The sequence below is a fragment of the Mobula birostris genome, chromosome 4 (genome assembly GCF_030028105.1).
Source record: "Mobula birostris isolate sMobBir1 chromosome 4, sMobBir1.hap1, whole genome shotgun sequence".
In the NCBI taxonomy this organism is placed as follows: domain Eukaryota; kingdom Metazoa; phylum Chordata; class Chondrichthyes; order Myliobatiformes; family Myliobatidae; genus Mobula; species Mobula birostris.
Window position 1 is genome coordinate 18,860,599 of NC_092373.1, and position 17,030 is coordinate 18,877,628.

Consider the following 17,030-nt stretch of genomic DNA (forward strand, 5'->3'; position numbering starts at 1 on the left):
CAACCTCTCAAAAAACTTCTTAAATACCCACTGAAATGGTCCAGAAAGTTACTCAGTTCAAAGATAATAGAGATAGGCAATAAATATTAATCATAATTTATGTTGTAATCAATAATAGAATTAGGCATTCTTTTAAAAAATGCTTAAATCTGAGGAATTATTTAACATGGAAAGATAAAACTTTGAAATGAATGAAATTCTATTGTTTTCAAGTTGCCTCATGTTAACAGCCAGCTATTTAGAACACAAGCATTACTTTATAATTCAACTTGCGTGGACAAGATTCAGCAACGGTTTAACTGGCTACAATCTAGCCTCTGAGCCAAAGTGGATTCAAGTCCCAGTCAAGAAACACGACAGTTAAAATCTAGGTTGGTTCTTCGGTGCAGTTCTGAGAAAGTGCAGTCTATTCTCCCATTTTTGCATGTAAAAGAACCAGGGCACTATTCTAGGAAGAAAAGGAAGTTATATTTATCTTTCCATCAATGTCACTAAAACAGATTATCTGGTGTTTCCTCTGTTTTAACAGACTTCAAAAAAGCGTTTTGTTGTCAGTTATAAATGCAACTAAATCCACAGCGGTCAGGTTGTCTGGCAACAAATCTGGCTCTGTGGCTCATCGGGGGGGGGGGGGCGCGCGGTAGAAGAGGCAAGCTGTAATGATAGGAGACTTGTAGGGTAGGAGTACAGAAAAGAGAATTTGAAGACAAAAACATGATTTCAGGGTTGCTAGTGGGGCCAGAAATAGGAGAATCACACAGTTTAGTACGTGGCTAAAGAGATGGTGTAGGAGGGAGGGCTTCAGATCTTTGGATCATTGGGCTCTCTTCCAGGGAGGATGGGATCTGTACGGAAGGGACGACTTGCACCTGAACTGGAGGGGACTAATATCCCCTCCAGAGTTGCTCATGCTGCATGAAGGGATATAAACCAAAGTTGCAGAGGGATGGGAACCAGAGCGCCAGAACAGATAGTGGAGTGGTTGTGGAGAAAAATGTTGCAAAGCCTACACACAAAGTCAAGAATAAAAGGTTGAGCGTGGTGGGCATAATGTTCTGAGCTGTATATATTTTAATGCATGGAGTATTGTAGGGAAGGCGGATGAGCTTGGGGCATGGATCAGCACGTGGAATTCTGACATTGTAGCCATTAGTGAGACTTGGTTGCTGGAGGGACGGGACTGGCAGCTCAAAGTCCCAGGGTTCTGTTATTTTAGATGTGATACAGTGAGAGGAATTAAAAGGGAAAGGGTGGCATTAGAGTCAGGGAAAATGTCATGGCAGTGCTCAGACAGGACAGGCGAGAAAGCTCGTCTAATGAGGCTTTATAGGAAGAATTGAGGAATAAGAAAAGTATGACCATGTTAATGGGATTATATTATAGACCACCCAACTGTCAGTGGAATTTAGAGGAGCAAATTCGTAGAGTGTTGCCAGAATCATAAGATTGTGATAGTACGTGATTTGAACTTTCCTCATATTGACTGGGATTCCCATACTATAAAAGGGCTAGACGGGAAAGAGTTTGTCAAATGTGTTCAGGAAAGTTTCCCTAATCAGTACAAAGAAATCCCAACTATGGAGAGTGCGATACTAGATCTCCTATTCGAGAATGAGACAGGGCAGGTGACAGAAGTTTCTATAGGGGAGTACTCTGCATCTAGTAATCATAATGCCATTAGTTTCAAGGTAATTATGGAAAATGATAGGTCTGGTCCTTGGGTTGAGATTCTAAATGGGAGAAAGGTCAATTTTTATAGCATTAGAAAGGATCCGGCAAGTGTCGATTGGGACAGGCTGTTATCTGGCAAAGGCGTACGTGGTAAGTTGGATGCCTTCAAAAGTGAAATTTTGAGAGTACAGAGTTTGTATGTTCCTGTCAGAATAAAAGGCAAGGATAACAGGCTTAGGGAACCTTGTTTTCAAGATGTTGAGGCCCTGGTGCATAGAGGTATAGGCAGGCAGGAACAAATACAGTACTTGAGGAGTATAAGAAATGCAAGAGAACATTTAAGGAGGAAATCAGGAGGGCTTAAAAAAAAGGTATGAGATTGCTCTCGCAGACAAGGTAAAGAAGAATCCTAAGGACTTCTACAGATATATTAATTGCAAAAGGACAGCAAGGAACAAAATTGATCCTCTGGAAGATCGGAGGGGTAATCTATGTGTGGAGCCAAAAGAGATGGGGGAGATCTTAAATGTTTTTTTAACACCTGTATTTACTTGGGTGATGGATACGAAGCCCATAGAAGTGATGCAAAGTAGCAGTGACCTCATACAGATTACAGAGGAGAAGGTGAATGCTATCTTGAAGCAATTTAGGGTTTACAAATTCCCAGGGCCTGACAGTACGTTCCCTCAGATCCTGTGGGAGGCTAGTTGGGAAATTACAGGGTCTCTATCAGAGATATTTAAAACATCCTTAGCGATGGGAGAGGTGCTGCAGGATTGGAGGATAGCTAATATTGTTCCGTTGTTTAAGAAAGGCTCTAAAAGTAAGCCAGGAAATTATAGCATGGTGAACCTGACAACAGTATTGGGCAGGTTATTGGAAGGTATTCTAAGGGACTTGATATTTAAGTATTTGGATTCACAGGGATTGATTTGGGATAGTCGACTTGACTTTGTGCAGGGTAGGTCGAGTCTAACCAGTCTTATAGAACTTTACAAGGAAATTACCAGGAAAATTGATGAAGGCAAGGCATGTATGTTGCTAACATGGACTTTAGCAAGGCCTTTGACAAGGTCCCACATGGGAGGTTGGTCAAGAAGGTTCAGTCGCTTGGCTTTCAAGATGAGATATTAAATTGGATTAGACATTGTCTTCGTGGAAGAAACCAGAGAGATGTGGTAAATGGTTACCTCTCTGTCTGGAGGCCTGTGACTAGTGCACTGCCGGGATTGGTGCTGAGTCCATTGATTTTTGTCATCTATATCGACAATCTGGAAGGTAATGTGGTAAAGTGGATCACCAAATTTGCAGATGACACCGAGATTGGGGGTGTAGTGGACAGCAGGGAAAACTATCAAAGCTAGCAGCAATGATCTGGACCAGCTGGAAAACTGGGCTGAAGATGTGGTAGATGGTATTTAATGCAGACAATTGGGTGCTGCACTTGGGATGACCATCCAGGGTAGGCCTTACACAGTGAGCAGCAGGACACTGAGGTGTACAGGAGAACAAAGCGATCTGGGAAAACAGATCCGTGATTCCTTGAAAGTGCCGTTACAGGTAGATAGGGTCATAAAGAAAGCTTTTGGCACATTGGTCTTCATAAATCAATGCACTGAGTACAGGAGTTGGGATGTTATGCTGGAATTGTAGAAGACCCGAACCAACCTGTACGTCTTTGGAATGTGGGAGGAAACTGGGGAAGCAGGAGTAAACCTATGTGGTCACAGGGAGAGTGTGCAGACTCCTTACAGACAGCAGCGGAAATTAAACCCGGGTTGCTCAAGCTGCAAGGTGATGTGTTAACCGCTACACTACCGTGTTGACCCCAACGCAACTTCTGAAGTTAACAGTGTGCATGAACCTTTCTTGGTTAAGAACCAACCTCTCCGATTTGAGGAAAGCACAAAATCCCTCAATGTTATTGAAGTGGAATGGGAAATGATAACAAAGACACAGACTGTAAATTATCTCAAGTACAGAAAAACTAGTTCTTACCAGCCTTGCATTTTCTTTTGGAAAAAGGACTTGAGGCATTGTCCAGACTTCAGATTCCAAATGTGTAGGTTTGGATCTCCCTGTGTATTATTTTTGGTTGCTAGAGAAAAGTATTATGGAACAGTGTATTTTAGTTGACAGGAATTGCACATTGACAGATTGTGTTGTTTTGACTAAAATCCACAGCACAGAAAGTGATAATTTGGCCAAGCGGTCTTTGCTGGCATTTTTGCTCCACGTGAGCCTCCTTCCATCACTCTACACTGGATTGGAGGTTTCCCATCCCAGTACCGTGTCCGGAGCCTCTGCTCACAGTCCCAGATACCTACACTTAGTAGTTAATTTGGGTGTGGAATGGCTGAGCTTGCTCAACTCTGCAAGATGGAATGGGCTTTGAAATATTAATAGGGATCAAGCACTGATCCTTGAGGCCCCAGAATGCCTTTATAGTCTTTGACAGTTCCCAGTCATCCCAGGCTTATTTTGCTACAGTAATAGTCTCATGAGTTAAACATTAAAGAAAGTAGGTTTAGATATTATTTTTGTTCTTTTAAGTATTTATTGAGGTAAAATAAGCAGAGCACTTTTTACATTTATCCTTTCTACATGACTGATGGCCCTGTTCAAGTGACCTGGTTTGCCTTTCCTAAGCCAGTATTCCCTGGTGCAAACGTGGATCCTGACTATCGAAGTCAGGGGGCTATTGCTCTGCCACTGGACTCCATAGAAAGTAGACTAGTGCACCAGTATCCAGGGTGTCTTGGATTATTTATTCACTTCCTGTGGTTTGGAATTTGATTGATGAGCAATTTGATTTATTTTTCTTATTTTACTGACTGGATTTTACTATTAACTTCTATTTGTTCCTATTTAAGGGCTAAGACCCTCTCCCAGTTGAGACTACTTTATCAAGTATTACATTTCCTGTTAAATTTTAAAGGTCTCCATTAAGCCATCCTCAAGCCACACTTATCCAACTTTTCCAAATGTTTAATATTTCAGTCAGAATGGAAAATAGCAATACTGAAAATGTAGTTAATAAATTTGATGTTAACGTACAAGTTAACATTAACAGGATTAAATCAACACTGGACATGCATAATCTAAGAACACATTCACAACACATAAAATAATCTAAAATATAACTGTGTACCTACTGTGTATAATTAACCATAAGGTGTAAACTGTGAGCCTGTGCTGAAAGTTCCATTACAAAATCTAATTAAACCTTTGCACCTGCAGAGAAATATTATCTTCTAGACTCAGTAACTTTTCCTTCATCATCAAAATTATTCACAGAGCAACAGCTTGCCAATAGCAAAAAGCCATGCCTTTTGCTTCATCTACTGTACCTGCTTGCATACCATCTTGTTGTTTCCCAGTGCTTCTGGAATATTAACAGTCTTATCCATTCAGTCAAGCTTGATATCACTGAATAATCCATTCTAATCACTTGGTGTTGAAGAATGACAACAGGACAGAAATATTCAGCCCACTGTGACTGTACTGGTTCTTAAATGTACCCAATTAGTTGCACGTCTTTACACAAAACCTAAAGCTCTGGAACTTTCAGCACATTAACTTTCTTGTGAAAAAAATACTATTAATTCTGCTTCCATGCCTTTTTCAGAAATTACCCAAAATCCCTCTCTCTCTTTCTCTACACTCAGTGGCCACTTTATTAGGTTCACCTGCTCACAAATATCTAATCAGCCAATCATGTGGCAGCAACTCAATGCATAAAAGCATGCAGACGTGCTTAAGAGGTTCAGTTGTTGTTCAGACCAAACATCAGAACAGGGAAGAAATGTGATCCAAGTGACTTTGACCATGTTGGTGTCAGACAGTGTAGCTTGAGTATCTCAGAAACTGCCGATCTCCTAGCATTTTCATGCACAACAGTCTCCAGAGTTTACAGGGAGTGGCGAAAAAAAACAAAAACATCCAGTGAGCGGCAGTTCTGTGAGTGAAAATGCCTTGTTAATGAGAGAAGTCAGAGGAGAATGGCCAGACTGGTTCAAGCTGACAGGAAGGTGCCATTACAGTCGGCCAACCGTATCCGCGGATCGGGAAAACCCGGATGTTCTCTCTCCAGCACTTGTTGTTTGAGCATTGTTTGCCTCGCGTCACATTCGGTTGCAAAGAAGCAATTACCATTAATTTATATAGGAAAAATTCTTGAGCGTTCCCAGACCCAAAAGATAACCTACCAAATCATACCAAATAACACATAAAACCTAAAATAACACTAACATATAGTAAAAGCAGGAATGATATGCTACTAGCAGAACCAGTAGTAACATCGGCAGCTTTCAAGATTCTTTCTCTCTGCGTGTAAATACAGAAGTACGAATGGTGGACGCAGGCAAGTTCAACGCACGCACAATGTCCTTATTTCATTCACAATCGAAACGCTTAATTACGTCTAGTTTTACGCTAAGTGTTACATCCTTACGAGCTCTCTTCGGCTTCTCTGTTACCTAGGACACATCTTGCTAATGGATGCACAAAATAAATCGAGATAAAGCACTCTTGCTGCTCGGGGTGCGCGCTGTTTCTATAACAGCTCGCTGCAAAACAAACGCTGAATGCTATTTTTGTTTTTCGTAACTTCCTTACGAGCTCTCTTAGGCTTTTATATCAGGGACTTGAGCATCCGTGATTTTTGGTATCCGCGGGGGGTCCCGGAACCAATCCCTCGCGGATACGGAGGGCCAACTGTAATTTAAATAACCACACGTTACAACAGTGGTGTGCAGAAGAACATCTCTGAGCACACAGCACGTCGAACTTGAAGTGGATGGGCTACAGCTGCAGAAGACCACACCGGTTTCCACTCCTTTATCTAATAAACTGGCCACAGTGTATATTATCTGAAAACCATTAATGATACTCTAGCTTTTAGATCTATACAGTTTGAACAGTGATTGTTTGTGTCATGCTCTTTTGCTGGAGAAAATACAATCTTTCATTAACATTTTTAGCCAACTAATTTATATCTGTACCTTCTGATTATTCTTATTGTGACTTCAGGTAACAATTGATACATATATAACTGGAGCCTGGATACATATATAACATTAGCTAAGTTTCTGACCACCAATTCATGTCTAGACTGGATGCCTGAAGACACAAAGTCAAATCCCACCATGGGGATTTAAATTCAAGCAATTCTAGAATGAAAAGTTAGCAGTAGTAAGGCCAACTACTGGTTTACTAATCCTATCCGGTTCAGCAATTCTTTCAAGGAAGGAAACCTGTCATCCATATCTCCATTGGCCTAATATACTGGCAGACCAATAGCAACGTGACTGACCTTCAATAAGGCTTAATAAGCTACTTTAAATCTCCTTGATACTTATCGCCTCTCATCTTAAAGCTTTATTCTCTAGTAACTGACACTTCTACCTTGGGAAAAAGACTGCCTACCCCATCCATCCGTGCACCTCTCATAATTTTATAAACCTCTATTTGGTCTTTCCTCCGTCTCCAATGCTCCAGAGAAAACAATCCAATTTAGTTCAACCTCTCCTTAGAGCTAATACTCTCTAATCCAGGTACCTTCTCTGTGGACCTCTTCTGCAACTTCTACAAAGCATCCATATCCTTCCAGTAATGGGGCAATCAGAACTGCACACAATAGTCCAAATGTGGCTGAACCAAGTGTTTCTACTGATGAAGTGGTATCCCACATTTTTCCATGATGCACCTCAGCTTCTTCACCTTCCCCAAAATCCTTAAGAGCCTCATTTCTCGTTTCTCCTCTATTTTGGAAGTTCCCACTTTTCCACACAGTACATTGCATGAAGAAGCGATACTGCTATAAAATATGTGTTTCTAGACTGCCCATCCTTAATCTTTTGTAATACTCATCTGGTGCAGGACGTCACTGTTCTCTTCCCTGAATTCCCTAGCATCCATGACCCTTGCCAGAATAAATACAGACAAGAAGTAATCATTTAAGATATCATACATCTCCTGTAACTGCCACATATGTGACCACACTGATCCTCAAGGGGGTCTGTTCTCTCCCTAGTTACCCTTTTGTTCTATTATACTTATAGAATCCTTTATTGCTAGAAGATAACTTATGGTTTAAGATGGCGCAGGTAAAGCAGAGTGACGGTTTACTGGTAGCAAACAAAACAAACAGAATTATAAATTACTTTACTAATCACACTTTTTCTTGAATACGATCACTGCAGTCAATAGCCTGTAACTTTCCTTTCAGACTTGAGCTTTTGAAGCCTGTACGACCTGGCATTTTTGCGGTGTGAACTGAGGTCTCGAAGGTGCAGGAGGGTTGCAGCGTGATGTGTACGGGCTGAATCGAGGCTGCAGTGGGGAATGAGCCAATGCTTGGCCATTGCTGGAGTGGACTTGGGAGGTGATTTGATGTGGCAGAACCAAGGTGAGGCAAGCAGAGGCGAGTCAGACTCGAGGTGGCAGGGCCCGGGCCTGAGGTTTGACCCATGTAAGTAGTAGGCTGAACAGGAAAAGTTGAGTTTGGGCTGAATGAGGCAGCAGGACCTGGGCCCAAGAGTGTATCAAAGCAGCAGGGCCCTGATCTGAGAGCGAGATCGTACTAAGGTTTGGCTGACTTAAACGTGCAGCCAGATTGAAAAGTCAGGGTGTTGGGACTGGAGGCGAGGGACAGGCCGGTGTTCAGCTCACTGCTCCACTCGGTATTCTCGCCTCTGTGTTGAACTGAGGCTGTGCCTGCAACTAATGGGCTCCTGAATCGGCTGAAGCAATGACTGGCTTCCTGGCTGTGGACTCACTTTCATGAACTTCAATTCTGAATGTTTATTTGCTTACTTTTATTGAACATAGAACATAGAATAGTACAGCACATTACAGGCCCTTCAGCCCACAATGTTGTACTGACTCTCAAACCCTGCCTCCCATATAACCCCCCACCTTAAATTCCTCCATATACCTGTCTAGTTGCATGATTTTTTTTTTCTGCACATTGGGTGTTTGACTGTCTTTTTTTAGTGGATTCTATTGGATTTCTTTGTTTTGTGTTGCCTGTAAGGAGACAAATCTCAAGGTTCTATATATTATACATGTTTTGATAATAAATGTACTTTGAACTTTGTGAAAGATAATACGTGATCAGCTGGAAGGACTGTGTATGACTGTTACAGATCGGCATGTTCCGAGGTGCAGAACCACTTGAGCAAGGAAGCAATGAAGCTTGTAGAAGCTGCCACAGAGCTTGTCAAGGGTGGAGGGGGGGGGTTAAGTTTAAGTTTAAGGGCGACATGCTGTTTCACACAATGTAGCTGGAACCTGTTTGGTCATGGAATGCATGAAAAGGGGAAAACCCAATTTAAAATGAACCATGGCGGTACGTGGGAATAATTTATCGGATTCTGTAAATGCACTGTATCTTTTTTCTGTAAGTGCCATGAATGAAAATTTTGGGTAAAAAAAAATGCTGGTCTTGCCACTGCAGCTTTAATCTTATTGATTGAACAAAAAATATGAAACAAGACTAACAAACTTATTTTCAACCGTTATTTCATGCTCAACAAGTGTTCTATCCTTCCATTAGATTACAGTCATAGAAAAGGACAGCACAGAAACAGGCCCTTCAGCCCATCTAGTACATGCCAAAAACATTTAAACTGCCTATACACAGTATAGACTCCACAACTCTTGGTGACCATGTACCTACGCAAACTTCACATGCACCACTAGTGCTGGCAGCTCATTCCACACTCTAACCATCCTCTGAGTGAATAGGTTTCTCCTCATGTTCCTCTTAAATTTTTCACCTTTCACCCTTAACCCATGACCTCTAGTTGCAGTCCCACCCAACCTCAATGGAAAAGGCCTGCTTGCATTTATCCTATCTACACCCCTCATAATTAAGTAAAATATATTTTGCATACGCAGAAATAAAGCTGCAATAATATTCACAGCAGCAAATGAGCTTATTGCAAAAATATTAAATTTGAATATTATATCAGTATTAAGGTGAGTATTTCTAACTAATAATTGTTTATCTAGTAGGTGGTTATGGAAGCTGTTCATGATTTCTGGATTTTACATATCTGCAGTATGTACCTAATGAGACTGTCAAACTGCCACATGCAACGAATCTGGGAAGCCTTTATAACTGCTGGCTATGCACAACTTCATAGTGAGAAATACTTGTTGCATACCTTGTTGATGCTTTCATTCAACAAGCCCTCCCCAAAGGCATTCAAAGTTCAAAGTAAATTTATAATTTAGTACATATATGTCACCATATACTACCTTCAGGTTAATTTTTTGTAGGCATTTAAAGGGGGAAAATACAACAGAATTTATGAACAAAAACTAAAAAACAATCAACGTGCAAAGGAAAACAAACTGTGTAAATAAAAATTAATACCGAGAACATGGGTTTAAGGAGTCCTTGAAAGTGAGTCTGTAGGCCATATTATCAGCGACAAGTGAAGTTACTCATGCTGATTCAGAAACCTGATGGTTGTGGGTTAGTGACTGCTCCTGAACCTGGTTAAGTGGAACCTAAGACTTCTGTACCTCTGGCCCAATGCTAGTAGTGAGAAGAGCATGTGGCCTGGATGGTGGGGGCCTTTGATGATGGGAGCAGCTTCCTTGTGGCAGCGCTCCATGTAAAGGTGCTCAGTGACGTTTAAGGCTTTGCCTGAGACGGACGGAGCATCTAACCATTGACATCTGGGGTAAAGCCAAGTTCCACAGTGCCTTAGGCCTGACCTTAAACATTTGTGAATTATGGAAGTGAGTACGTGCAGACTCTTCCAAATGTAAGTGATAGCCCAATCGAAACCTTGCCCTGAATATCTGCAGGCATGCAAATTCAGCCAGGATTGTTTGTTCAAGGCCTGTTCTCTCAATGTCAGACAAAGCACTAATATTGGCTTACATCCATCAGTCAACTCTCGATACAAATTAACTGAAACTTGAACAGAAGCTATGTGCTACCTGTGGCTCCACAGTATAGACTCCACAACTCATGGTGACAAAAAGTTTGGATGATTAGGGCCTAACAGCTTCTTTTCTAGTTGTTCAACCTCATTTGGAGGAAGAATCCAAATTGTTGCTCATACCAAGTACAGAATTGAAAATGGCCTGATTCTATTTCTGTCTCTTACGGTCTGTAACAAAGCCACTCTGGTGGAACATGAAATTATTGAGGTCATTGGGCAGAATTGATCATCACTAAAACTTTCAAACAAGCACAAACACATTGCTTGACTTGTAATACATAGAACAGTCCAGGCCACTCAGCCCACCATGTTGTGCAGATCTTTTAACCCAGGCATTCCCAACCTTTTTAATGTCATGGACTCCTACCAGTAACCCCTGATGGAATCCCCAGTTTTAACCTACTCCAAGATCAATCTAACCTCCCACATAGCTCCCCATGTTTTCTCCATCCATTTGCCTATCCAAGAATTACATGCCTCTAACATCACCCCTAGCACTGAGTTACATGCAGTCACCACTGTCTGTGGGAAAAAGAACTTACCTCTGGCACTCCCCCTATGCTTTCCTCCAATCACCTAAAATTCTGCCCTCAGATAAAGGCACTGACTGTCCATTCGATCTATACCTCTTATCATCTTATGCACTTCAATCAAGTCACCTGCATTCTCCTTCGCTCCAAAGAGGACAGCTCTAGCTCACTCACCCTTTCACCACAGGACACGCTCTCCATTCAGCATCCTGGTAAATCTCTCTGAATGTGCTCTTAAGCTTCCACATCCTGAGGCGACTAGAACTGAACACAATACTCCAAGTGTGGTCTAACCAGCGTCTTTTACAGAGCTACAACATTACCTTGCGGCTCTTGAACTCAATTCCCGCAACTAATGAAGGCCAACGTACCACACACCTTCTTAACTACTCTATCTATTTACGTGGCAAATTTGAGGGTTCTATGGATGCAGTAAGTCTCTGTCAGGCCTTTCATGTATGGCGGAGTACCATCCACAGCCCATGTTGCATTAGAACTGAGATCAGCATCCGTCAGCTCTAAAACATGTGTTTGTCAGAACAATATGAGAAGACTCGCTAGAGTAGCTCTTGAAGTTCATTCCACACTCTGCACGGAACAGGCTCCTCCCAGAGACAATACAAACAGCAGCTCGGGTGTAGAACCATCACCTCGCTAAAAAATGTCCTCTGGTCTGCTTAAGACTTACTGGTCTTCCACTGTTGTCTATGGCTGAGTGCCGCAAAGAGGCACACTCTGACATCTAGGGTTATGTGCTCTGAGACGTGCTGAAGGTAGATGCAGCAACTGCAAAGACTCTTCGGGGAAAAGGCACAGCTTAAGGCCTTTTTACCATTGTACTTAAGGACTCCTTCCTCCCCCTCCCCACTTTCTTATTCTGGTTTGTGCCCCGTTCCTTTCCAGTCCCGATGAAGGGTTTTATCCCGAAATATCAACTGTTTGTTTCCTTCTGTGAACGCTGAGTTCCTCCAGCATTTTGTGTGTGTTGCTCTTAAAATGTATGACCTGTATGTGAATTATAACTGGTGTCACACTAATGCAGTAATTGCACTAATATGTTCTGTGATTAAAATGATGACTTGAATGCTGTATACCGCATATATTTAAATTGTTATATGAATAAAGTATTTTTGACTAGACAATGACTCAACAGCATTGCACAACAAGTTAATTCCAATTTTACATTTCCCCCTCTCATACATTCACATATATTGGATTACTGGTGTTGATTACAGGAGATAGAGTGGTGAATATGGACTTTAGGTAAATGAATTACTCACTAATATAAGGTTGCCAAGTTGCCAAGATGCTGTTTTGAGGAGAGAATGCCAGCAAAGCCACTTTAGGCAGGTCAAAAGAGTGTAATAACCGACCGTCCATGGTACCCACGATATTTACACTGGAGAAAAAGAAGAGATGCTATTCAAATATAAGCTTATCAAAGCTAGTTGCAGAATCAATAAAACATAGTACAGTATGAACAGAAGGTACAGGATAACGGAAGATAGATTTGTTTTACTGTGTGTTGAAATACACAAGTATAATAGTGATGTATGTCTGGGCTGTAGTATTTTTCTCAAGTTATCTTGTCAACCAGGACTCTTCCTCCTCACATATTACAACAGATCAACATAAAATGCTGCAGTAGGATAAAACTGCAACAATCTCTCAACCTAAAATAAAATTCAACAATAAATTGAATATATATTTATTGATTTAGAGATATAGCATGAACAGGCCCTTCTAGCCGAGTGAGCCAATTAACCTCTTAACTGGTACATCATTGAATTGTGGGAGCATCCAGAGGGAATGCACACTATCACAGAGAGAATGTACAAGCTCAGGGGTAACTTTTTTACACAGAGGGTTGTGGGTGCCTGGAATGACTTGCCAGGGATGGTGGTGGAGGCTAAAATATTAGGGGTATTTAAGAGCCTCTTGGACAGGCACATGGATGAAAGAAAAATGGAGGGTTACGGGGTAGTGTGGGTTTAGTACTTAATTTTTTAAAGGAATATATGGGTCGGCACAACATCGAGAGCCGAAGGGCCTGTACTGTGCTGTAGTATTCTAGTGTCGTGCTAACCGCTACGGTACCATAGCGCCCCACAGTATGTTACAGGGACATAACTCGAGATACAAGTTGAATTATGACTTTAAAGACCAAAGAATTTGTAACAAGTGAGCAAATGCTAGAACTGACTTTTCCCCATTGCACCAGGCGAACAATGAACCATCTCTGCTGAAAATAAAGCCTTTGCAATTTTTCTTGTCCTCTCTGTAAGACAAAAAGGGAAAGAAAAACAATAATCAGATTCAAGCAACGGCAAATTGAAGTATCCTTCCAGACTTCTACTCGACGTAAACTATTTTGCCAAGTTCATAAGACTGTAGACACAATTAAAACAGTAAATTAAATGAACCAAAGATGAGCAGCAATTTACCGTAGCCAAACTTGTCCATGGTAAATATAATAGAGCTCATCTCCAGTTTACGGCAGGGCTCTGATCCTATGAACTGCTCGTAACTTGTAACTTGGACTGTTGTCAAGCAGGAAAAGTAGCTGCGAATTGAGCTTCCAGGCAGCAGAAGATGCCTGCAGTCCCTGCAGCAGCCAGCAAATCCTTGTTGCTGGTCTCTCAAAACACCTGTCAATACATATACAAGTCAGGCCTTTGTAACCCAAGGAGAATATATAGATTCTTCTAATTTAATTCAAACTTTCTTGATATTAAAAAGAAATCATAATTTTCTTTTTTTTGTTTTGCAGTGGTGGGGCAGGAGGAATGGGATCAGTGCAGGGAGGGGTTCCCACAGTGGCCATCATTTCTTGCTGAGAGGACAGTCAGATAAATTTATTTTTACACATTTACCTTATAACTGGGGCCAAGGAATGTTAGAGGGCGGTTCAAGACAACTTATCAGTCCAAGTGGGACATGCAGCTTCTTCTACTGGCACCAAATCTTCTCAGTTGGATGGAATTCATGGCTTGGAAATATCTTCTAGCCTGAAGTTGAAAACCTGACACTCTATTACTAGCTTAAGGTTCCTATTTTAAAAATATATACATATTTATTTCGGTCTAATTTCCATTTAAGCATTTCCCCCATGTTCAATAGAAGTGTAACAAATTTATTTAAAATACCTTGTGAAAGAGGCATTTTCTGTATACTTGGGAGGGCCATTGAGCATATAGATTCCTTCCGAGCCTCGAACTGTAATATACAATCATAAAGTCCAATGTTAAAGTACAATTACAATCCATAACACTTGCATAATACTTTACTTTTCTTACTTTATACTTTATTGTCACCAAACAATTGATACTAGAACGTACAATCATCATAGCGATATTTGATTCTGTGCTTCCTGCTCCCTGGAGCACAAATCGATAGTAAATATTAAAAAATTTAAATTATAAATCATAAATAGAAAATAGAAAAGGGAAAGTAAGGTAGTGCAAAAAAACCGAGAGGCAGGTCCGGATATTTGGAGTGTATGGCCCCGATCCAGGTCAGGATCCGTTCAGCAGTCTTATCACAGTTGGAAAGAAGCTGTTCCCAAATCTGGCCGTACGAGTCTTCAAGCTCCTGAGCCTTCTCCCGGAGGGAAGAGGGATGAAAGGTGTGTTGGCTGGGTGGGTTATGTCCTTGATTATCCTGGCAGCACTGCTCCGACAGCGTGTGGTGTAAAGTGAGTCCAAGGACGGAAGATTGGTTTGTGTGATGTGCTGCGCCGTGTTCACGATCTTCTGCAGCTTCTTTCGGTCTTGGACAGGACATCTTCCATACCAGGTTGTGATGCACCCTAGAAGAATGCTTTCTACGGTGCACCTATAAAAATTAGTGAGGGTTTTAGGGGACAGGCCAAATTTCCTTAGTTTTCTCAGGAAGTAAAGGTGCTGATGGGCCTTCTTGGCAGTGGACTCTGCTTGGTCAGACCAAGTCAGGTCATTTGTGATATTGACTCTGAGGAACTTAAAAGCTTTTGACCTGTTCCACTTGCGCACCACTGATGTAAATTGGGTCATGCGGTCCGCTACTCCTTCTGAAGTCAACAACCAATTCCTTCGTCTTGCTGACGTTGAGGGATAGGTTATTGTCTTTGCACCATGCCACCAGGTTCTTAATTTCCTCTCTGTACTCAAACTCATCATTACCTGAGATACAGCCTACAATTGTTGTGTCATCAGCAAACTTATATATTGAGTTTGATGGAAACCTGGCTACACAATCATGGGTGTACAGTGAGTACAGCAGGGGGCTGAGTACACAGCCTTGTGGGGCATCGGTGCTCAGAGTGATTGTAGAGGAGAGCTTGTCCCCTATTTTTACAGCCTGGGTCCTGTCTGTGAGGAAGTTGAAGATCCAGCTGCAGATCTGAGTGCTAAGGCCCAGGCTCCGGAGCTTAGGAATCAGTTTATTTGGAATGATGGTATTAAAGGCAGAGGTGTAGTCAATGAAAAGGAGCCTTACGTATGCGTCTTTATTCTCCAGGTGTTCCAAGGAGGAATGTAGGGCCAGAGAGATGGCATATGCCGTTGACCTGTTGCTCTGGTAGGCGAATTGCAAAGCGTCGAGGTTGACCGGTAGGCTGTGGTTGATGTGTGCCATATCCAATTGCTCGAAGCACTTCATAGCAATTGATGTCAGAGCCACAGGTCGATAGTCATTCAGGTATGCCACCTTGCTCTTCTTTGGCACTGGGATTATCGTTGCCTTCTTAAAACATGAGGGGATCTTAGACTGAAGCAAGGAGCAGTTGAAGATGTCAGCAAACACTCCAGCTAGCTCGCTTGCACAGGCCCGGAGAACCAGTCCCGGGACGCCACCTGGGCCCGTCGCCTTCCTTGGATTTATCTTCAGGAAGGCCCTTCTAACGTCCTCCTCGGTGACGATGAATCTCGATGCCACCAGGTCCAGTTCATCCGGAGGGAGTGGAACGCTCCTCTTCTGTTCGAATCTTGCGTAGAATACGTTAAGTTCGTCAGGAAGAGAAGCGCCACGGTTATTGATATTCCCAGCCTTTTCTTTGCACCCAGTGATCTCATTTAGACCCTGCCATAGTCTACTGGCATCCCTCTGGTTAGCCTGGGCTTCCAACTTGGCTCGATATTGCCCCTTGGCGCCCTTAATGGCTTTCTGGAGTTCACGCCTGGATTCCGTATAGCGACTGGTGTCCCTGGACCTAAAAGCCGCAGCTCTAGCCTTCAAAAGGGACTTGACCTAATACCCGGGTCGTCTTGCGAGACACACAGTCCTCTGTGCATTTCCAAATAAAGTCCGTGACAGCTGAGGCATACTCTTCGAGGTTAGCTGCCGAGTCCTTGAATACTAACCAGTCCACGGATTCAAAACAGTCACGGAGGACCTCACCTGTTTCCTCCGTCCAACGCAACACTACTTTTGACACCGTGACCTCCCGCTTCAGTTTCTGTTTGTAAGCCGGGAGGAGGAGTATGGCCTGATGGTCCAATTATTTTCCGAAGTGAGGTCGTGGGACGGAACGGTAGGCATCCTTGACTGCTGTGTAGCAGAGGTCAAGTATATTTGGGCTTCTAGTGGGGCAGGAGACATGTTGTCATAACTTTGGCAGCGCTTTCTGGCTGCCAAAGTATTGAGGTCTAACTGTACCAAACGGTGAAAAATAGCTTTGAAGTCGGCTCCAAAGTTGATCTTCTGGCCAGGTGACCAGATCACCCTCACAGAATAAGAAACAGTAAAGGACATGGCTATTTGTCCTATCATGCCACTGTTTTTCTAAGAGAAATCTTATTAGTCCAATTCCCTCACTTCTCCACCAAACATCCCTCCTTCACAACTTCCACACCCTCCCCACACCTCCCCAGAGGGACAGGAAGTAGTT

The 17,030-nt window shown here is 42.3% G+C and overlaps 1 protein-coding gene across 3 annotated transcripts in view; it reads right to left on the reverse strand.

The window, feature by feature from the left end:
- The window catches only part of eif2a (eukaryotic translation initiation factor 2A), a 60,879-nt gene that overhangs the window by 26,971 nt on the left and 16,878 nt on the right, over positions 1-17,030 (reverse strand). For 2 of the 3 annotated variants that reach the window (XM_072254980.1, XM_072254979.1), the window contains exons 2-5: positions 14,311-14,380; positions 13,368-13,442; positions 12,445-12,563; positions 3,670-3,769 (exon numbers count right to left, since the gene is read on the reverse strand). In XM_072254980.1, the coding sequence (XP_072111081.1) occupies positions 3,670-3,769; positions 12,445-12,563; positions 13,368-13,442; positions 14,311-14,380 (364 nt within the window). Of the gene's footprint in view, positions 1-3,669; positions 3,770-12,444; positions 12,564-13,367; positions 13,443-13,608; positions 13,813-14,037; positions 14,170-14,310; positions 14,381-17,030 lie in introns of those variants that run through there. The other variant, XM_072254981.1, reaches the window with a different exon arrangement.